The following is an 8409-nucleotide window of genomic DNA, read 5'->3' as shown; positions in this document are numbered from 1 at the left end:
ACGCACAGCAGCACAGGTATTATTGCTAGTTTGACATTGCATTTCCTTTTTTCAGATGTTTGAGTGGAACATTCATATCATGTTTAACTTTGTTTTTGTTTTCAGGCAGCCTTTAAGAGCATACCTGGCATGTCAGACCTGGATGTCGGTGACTCAGACAATGATCATGATGGAATGGAGATGTCTGAAGACCTTGTGTGAATTTTTTTGTCAGACATTAACTGTGAATAAAACAGAATCAAGTGTTTACTTGTTTAATCTTTATTGTTGTATGTTTGTTCAATCAGGGGTTTTTCAGCACTGTCTGCGCCTCCGGAAAACGAAGGCTTTCCCAAAGCAAACGGACCCGATCCAAAACCGAAATTATAAAAAAAAATCTCAATTTCCAGATTTTTTTTTTTTTTTTTTAAGAAAGAAGTGTCTTATGACTTATGATTATTAGATTATTAATGTCTAGCTGATGTGTATCATACGAACAAGCACTGCTGTGGTTAAGCGAGGATATAAGCACCATGAACCTGCTGTGCTCCCCATTACACAGTACATTCACACAAACCAAACTTACTCATCTGATGCTTACCTGCATTGAAGGTCTAGATCTGAATGACAAAAGATTGGAGGAGCTGTGTGATGCTTTCAAAAACAGAAAGCAGAGAAAAATTATGCTGTAACTTTGAGACTAACCAGTATTTGTTTTGGTAAAAAATATCTGCTATAAGTTTTTGACTGTACAGTTCTTATCTCAGAGTGTAACTGTAACTGAAAAACAAAATTGCAGTACTTGAATAAACGTTGATCATGCCCAATATTGCATGTGTTTATATCAAGAAGACAAAATAACAAATAAAAGCAAATTTATTTGTTAAACCACTGACTTATTTAAGCATGATTAATTCACAATGTTTTCCCAAAATGAGCCGTTGTATCGAAGCAAAAATTCCCAAAATGGACAATTTTGTCGATAAAAAAATCCCAATTTGGTCAGACGCCTTTTCCCAAAATAGGCAGAAAAACCCCTGGTTCAATGCAAACATAATTACAAGTGTAAAGAATTTTAACTTTTATTTCGGGCTAGTTGAAATTGATTCGGGCTAGTGAAATTTCCAAGCTGGTAGCCCGGCTGGGCTAGTGCCTAAAAAAATTAATGCCAAGACTGGTAGTAGTAGTAGTAGTAGTAGTAGTAGTAGTAGTAGTAGTAGTAGTAGTAGTAGTAGTAGTAGTAATAGCAGCAGCAGCAGCAGCAGTAGCAGTAGTAGTAGTAGTAGTAGTAGTAGTAAGAATAAATTTCGAGGTAAACAAATGGCAATATAACACGGTTGCGTGGAGTAGCTGTGTTCATGAATGATGAATGATATTCACAGTTTTCACTATGAAATACGCAATTAGAACAAACGTATCACACGTGAAAAAGTTGTTAAATGAACCAAAAAACGTGATTGGAAACAAATAAGGTAAATAAAACAATCGTCATTTAACAGTTAACAGTTAGCAATCATATGCATGTTTCAATGCACACGTTTTAAGACTTTCCTTAAAATAAACAACCCAAAATGATTTACCATTATCAATAGAGCATCATACATTTGTACACGGCGTTCTCGTTGCCGAAGTAAATGATGATGATCTGTGATGGCAATCTAGGATGCCGTATGTACAGACTATTATGCGCGATACGCTCTAACTATATTTTGATGCATAGCAATGTTAAAATACAGTTCAGTAGAACAGTTACTTTATAGGAATAACGCATTCAATTTACATACACGTAAACAAACGTTTTAGATAGCGGTTTAAATTTTCATTTTCGCAGGAGCGAAGTTGATTTATATGTATTTTTGGTTTGGTTATGTTCAATGTGACACGTAGTTCGTATAGAACACAAGAACATAAATGCCCATATCTTAATCTTTGCGTTTTATTTTTGCTTATTAAATTCAATACATCTTTTTCAAATGTTTGTGAAAGATAAAAGCGAGACCCATAACAGACCCCGCGACACAACAAGTTGTGTGTCAGCTATGCCCAGTAATGTGCGTGCTATTGTTTAGTTACTTAAGTCACACTTCAGATATCAACGATGAAACAGTTGATTGTAAAGTTCACATTTGACGGGCCATGAACAAAGTCATGTGTCAATCAACTGTAACGTAAATATGGCGTATTACATGGACATATAACGAATACATGTATACGGAATGAACCGATGTTTGACGTTCTATACCCGAGGCAATGAAATGGTGGTCAAGGCGTGACTGCCTTTTGAAGATTGTATAAATATTTCAATTATTATATTTATTTAACCATGCCCCAAATATTCGTTACGTTACATAGAGAATACTAGGTTAGCGTTGAATACAGAGAAGTTTATGTTGCGAGGCTTAGAACTGTTCGAGCCGAGCAACATAAAGTTCTCTGCATTCAACGCTAATCCTAGTATTCTATTTATCCCATTTGATTTTTTTCAACGTGACATTTAACATAAATAGATCTAATAATAATTTTAATTCATTCTTAAAAGCGCTTAAAGTCTAACGAATGTTACCATGCGTAGTGATATAAATGTTCTGGTACGCAAAATAGTCTTTAAAAAAATTCACACACAAACTGTAAAACGAGTAAAAATATCACCATATGTCTCGATTCAATTTTTACGCAGAATGAAAATTGTAACACATTACGACCGCGAAAAGAAGATTTTTCTTTTCTATAATTCATTTTATTTTCGAAAGAAAATGATCAGAATCCAATATGGCGGCGATTGCTCCTGGCAAAATGATGTCGAAGTCAACATACATGTACACCATCGACGACCTTGACAATTTCAATGAGTAAACAGACAATTGCAGCGAATGACACTTTATTTGACATAATATACAGGGCAATACGTTTTCCGTCTTCGGACGACGAATTTAAGGACGCGCAGAACGTGTTTTTTTATATAATGTTATGGGTATGCCGTATGTGATCCGATGTATCAATGGCGCCCATGTTAAATCATTTCCCCGAGAACAGCCACGACAAAAGTATCCCCCAATTACCGTAAGTCGACCGGTTAAGGAAACAAGTAAAAAAAAATCTGAATTTACACAACAAAATGCAGCAATATACAATTACTTTCAGAGATTAGTTTAATTCCCGTTAAATCAATGTCATAAATGATTATTTACAACATGCTTTACTACGCAAAGCCGATAGTTCCATACACACCACACGAACATTAACTCCGCGCGTTGTTTACCTTAAGTCGATACGTCACATCCGGGAAAGGGACAGCACTTTAGTGGTAATGGATTAGGCCAACTAAACTTAAAACTTCGCTTCTCTGAACAATATTAACACGAACTAAAACAATAAATATATATTAAATATGTTTTCAATATTTTATAAATACAATTGAACCAGTTTCTTTCACTTTGCAACATTTATGTGCCCATGTTGTGCTAAAGAAGAGTGACAATTGTTGACAGGTGTACCCAGTGGTTGCAGGCTCTATTGTCACACTGTGCCCATTTTACAAAAAATATTGAAGCATTGTGCCTGACAGCTTCAGGGGAAAATCGTTTGCACTGGTAACACAAGTCCTCTTCATTTTCAGTGCCACTACTGTCAGAAATGGTGTTCACTTTAGAGGGACCAGGCTGGGGAGATGAACTGTGGGCCTCATTACTGGTAGCTTTCTTAGTTTTGTTTGGTTTATTCTTGTTTTGTTTATCTGCATGTTCCGTCATTTGTTTTAAGACCTCGCCTGATATTTCTTTACCGGCCACTATTTTGCTCATTGTATTTCTAGCTTTAGCCAAATTTCCACTTTTTGTTTTCTTTAATGTTCTTTCTTTCTGTGAAACATGTCTACACCATCAACTTGTATCCCACCTTCAACAGTTTTCTTGCTGTCTGAAGTTTCTGTCTCGGTGTGCTGAAAAACTTCAGCTGGGATAAGACATTGGCTGGGGACAGCGTCTTCATTAAACGGATATATGCCTGCACGGCGAAATGATGAAGTAAGGATTTCAGCAGACATTGACTTCATGTATGCCTTTGATGCGACCTCACACACATTGTAGCGTGAAATGACAGCTGATGTTTGGCGCATTATTCGATGGCAGAGGCTGTCATACATCTTCTGGAACGGTCCAAAACAGCCGATATCTAAAGGTTGAAGGATATAGCTGCAATGAGGGAGAAGGACAAATATGATGATGTTGTGTTCCAGAGCCCATTCTGTCAAACCAACTGAAAAATGTGATCTGTGGCCATCAAGTATCAGTAGTTTCTTCTGGTCACTAGATCCTGGGGTGAACTTCAGGAAATGCTGCTTTAAGTAGGTGCGAAAAACGCAACCATTGGACCATCCGGTCTCGCTTACTGTTCCATTAGAGCCTGGAGCTGCACCATTCAACAAGTCAGGTTTCATTCGTTGGCCTGGGAAAATGTAAAATGGGGGTATAGCTTGACCTGCTGCATTACCGCATCCTATTATTGTGATTATCTGCCCTTTTCCAGAAGTGACAGATAAAGGACAGAAATCAGCACCGGCTACGATGAATGGTGGTTTGTGATTAACTGTTACCCCTTTTTCATCAATGTTGTAGATCAGGTGGGGCTTATCAGTCATTTCATATTTTGTAAATGTTTCTTCGAGGTTGTGATAAAGATTCGAGATGGTCTTATTTGAGGCCATTTTAGCTCGAGCATGATCAAGGGCTCTTGGTTTGAGAACTTTGAGTTCTGGCCAGAGCTTTAAAAAAACATAAATCCACTTTAGAGACATGATGTTATCCTTCGTTCTTTTACCCAACTGAATGGCGTAGTCAGATGCTATGGCTATAAACTCTTTCCTGGTATACCCATAGTCATATTCAGCCATTTTTTTTGAAATGTTGAACCAATTTTTTTTCTTCCTTATAGGTAAACAAAGGCAACGCTCCTGTAGACATAATGTTAACATTGACCCTTCCAGCAGTTCTATCTCTTAGAGTGGTTTTTGGGACGTTGGACAAGGCAGCCGCTTTTCTTACAGAGACACCATCTTTTTTACTAGCTTGTAAGCATTTGATAAAGCTGATAAAGCTGTCGGGGAGTACAATCTGTGTTTCTTTGTCTGTTTAAGTCGTTTTGGATAAGCCTTAAAAGCAAAAAAGTAAAAAAAAATCACAATTATGAAGAGGTCTGAAAACAAATTTAATAAAAAAAAAGCTTTGCCTTAAATTTACTACGATTTACTACTATTTCCGATATGAAGCGCTGTCAATGAAAGTGTTATGTTAAGATCACAGGAGTTTGAAATTCTATCCATAAAGCTAATCTTATGGCTAAATAAAAAAAATACCCCTGAATAGTATAAAGACTACACTACAGGAATGAAACGCAGCAGACACCGGACCCGCCCATTTTCCAGTAAACAAGGGAAATTACTGGAAAAACAGGGTACCCTACATCGACCCATGTTATAATAATCAAAAGGCCGGTGAAAGAAACTACGAACACTGCTTACCGTGAACTACCTTCCTCTTAATTTACAATTATTAAACACTTTCCGCTCATCGTCGAATCCATTGCGTGTTGTTGTTGTTTTTTAGGATAGATTGCACTCTACCGGTACGCAGTTGTTTACCACTATCGACAAAGCGGGGATTTGGGGCGGTAGCTCCCGATACTAAGGAAATATATATGATAAAAAAGAATATTAGGTGCTGCGTTAGGTGTTAGAAATTGGGCGCTTAGCAACGATACAATTATACGCTATTCCATTCTTTTTTACGTACCGGTAACGTGCAATCGTCCCGTTTTTTATTCACTGCGAATCTGCCATGTACTTTCACTTCGATAACAAAAACAACAAGAAATATATTCTTTATTTTATATGTTATAATAAATATTCCTATAAATTAATAGAATGTGTTTGTTTTTATTTGTCAGTTAATTAAAATGTTTATTTAATTCGAAGATGTTGTTGTTGATGTTGTATTGACATAAACAAAAGACACGTAAACCAATGATCATGAAGCGGGAAATTTGAAAATTGGAAAAATTCCTAGCGAGTTGTATTTTAACATGGCCAGTCACCTAAGCATAGCGATATGGTATGTTTTCTATGTGTTTTATGGCAAGAAAGGTATAAACATGACCACTTCTGTGTGAAACACAAAGATATGCCATAATTGGATCACACTCTATGACTTAATTCCGGGGGGGGGGGGGTCGAGAATGGCCACCTTTTTTTAGCGCTCCCAGGTATATGCATTGCTTCCTTTTCAGACATGAGAGGCCTCATTTTCTTATTTGGGTGCCTGATTTTCACATTTGGCATACGATATGAATTGCCCAACTTCCGGACTCTGACTGGCTGCGACCTTGGTAGTCTACTAGAACCACCGACCTTCCGCCGCTAGTCACATGGATGTCTTCATAGACCACTCCGGCTTGGCACATATTACTTGACTGTATTAAGTTACCTTATGATTTGTCACGAATTTGATGATTAGTGACTGGGAAATGATATAGTTATTTTTAAGTAAATAATAACGAACACCCTTAGTAAATATCACCACAGCTTTAATAATTACTATACACGCAAATACTTTGCGAACATACAAGTACTCGTATTTGTGTACATAATGCATCATCAACATATAGAGTATATCCTGTCTAACAAAGCGTTTATAGCCACTAAACAGTACATGTATATTGATGCATGAGTTTGAAATTCTATTCATAAGGTTAATGTAATGGCTAAATAATAAAAATAGAACCCCCTATATAGTCTCTATAGACTATATAGGCTAACTCCTGTGATATTATTATTGTCATATATTGTCTCTTTCGGAGGATATAATTCCAAGCACGATCGGACATTTCCCTAGAACCGATGATCGTTCAGCTTGGTTACACCAGCACTTAAACCAGATAGACACAATCGTAAGGTCTACATCATCGGACATTGTACTAATTAATTAAGCAACATGTATGCTTAAATGCATAAAGTAACGACACATCTAAATTTTATGAACGCAATTAAATCATCTTTATTAAATGTGTGTGTTTTGGTTCTGCTGTATGCGCACATGTCTTATTATTCATGCATTTACAGTTTATCAACTTTAAGCCTTATTTAGTAAGCATGTGTTACATTTTCGCAACGTGTGACCAATAACATACGAAAATAACAACGTACCTGATGTCGCTTTCAGATATGTGTATAGAAACGAAATAAACACATGTTGTTTCTAAATATACAAATTGCGGTCGATATCAACGTCATCAAATCCTGTCCGTATTTTGAAAGATTTATTATACGTTAACAAGTTTGACGTTTTCAATTTATAATACAAACAACATGGTGTAGTTTTACAATTCACTCCCAACATTCTCAATCAAAATATAGACACAGCGAAAAATCTTGCTAGGAAAATGTATATACAAATTGCGGTCGATATCAACGTCATCAAATCCTGTCCGTATTTCGAAAGATTTATTATACGTAAGGAAGTGTGACGTTTTCAATTTATAAAACAAACAACATTTGCATTTTCATAAACGAAACGTTACTTTATGTCTACATTTTAAATTTCATTCAAATCCATCAAGAAATGGTTTAATTATAAAGAGACAATATATGACAATAATAATATCACAGGAGTTAGCCTATATAGTCTATAGAGACTATATAGGGGGTCTATTTTTATTATTTAGCCATTACATTAACTTTATGAATAGAATTTCAAACTCCTGCATCAATATACATGTACTGTTTAGTGGCTATAAACGCTTTGTTAGACAGGATATACTCTATATGTTGATGATGCATTATGTACACGAATACGAGTACTTGCATGTTCGCAAAGTATTTGCGTGTATAGTAATCATTAAAGCTGTGGTGATATTTACTAAGGGTGTTCGTTATTATTTACTTAAAAATAACTATATCATTTCCCAGTCACTAATCATCAAATTCGTGACAAATCATTAGGTAAGTTTATACAGTCAAGTAATATGTGCCAAGCCGGAGTGGTCTATGAAGACATCCATGTGACTAGCGGCGGAAGGTCGGTGGTTCTAGTAGACTACCAAGGTCGCAGCCAGTCAGCGTCCGAAAGTTGGGCGATTCATATCATATGCCAAATGTGAAAATCAGGCACCCATATAAGAAAATGAGGCCTCTCTTGTCTAAAAAGGAAGCTATTCATATACCTGGGAGCGCTAAAAAAGGTGGCCATTTTCAACCCCCCCCCCGAAATTAAGTCATAGAGTGTGATCCAATGGCATATCTTTGTGTTTCACACAGAAGTGGTCAGTTTTACACCTTACTTGACGTACAACTCAAAGGAAACATACCATATCGCTATGCTTAGATGACTGGCCATGATAAAATACAACTCGCTAGGAAATTTTCCAATTTTCAAATTTCCC

The 8409-nt window shown here is 36.4% G+C and overlaps 1 protein-coding gene across 1 annotated transcript; it reads right to left on the bottom strand.

The window, feature by feature from the left end:
• Positions 1-3820: 3820 nt before the first annotated feature.
• Positions 3821-4867, bottom strand: LOC127831512 (uncharacterized). Its single transcript, XM_052356496.1, has one exon. The coding sequence runs from the start codon at positions 4865-4867 to the stop codon at positions 3821-3823; it is 1047 nt and encodes a 348-aa protein (XP_052212456.1).
• Between the last annotated feature and the right edge of the window lie 3542 nt (positions 4868-8409).

This window comes from Dreissena polymorpha, chromosome 5 (genome assembly GCF_020536995.1).
Source record: "Dreissena polymorpha isolate Duluth1 chromosome 5, UMN_Dpol_1.0, whole genome shotgun sequence".
Classification (NCBI taxonomy): Eukaryota; Metazoa; Mollusca; class Bivalvia; order Myida; family Dreissenidae; genus Dreissena; species Dreissena polymorpha.
This window is presented reverse-complemented; position numbering and strand designations above follow the sequence as displayed.

Bases quoted from the DNA above. Each gene is read 5' to 3' on its own strand.
- LOC127831512 (XM_052356496.1), bottom strand. From the start codon at position 4,867: ATGGCTGAATATGACTATGGGTATACCAGGAAAGAGTTTATAGCCATA.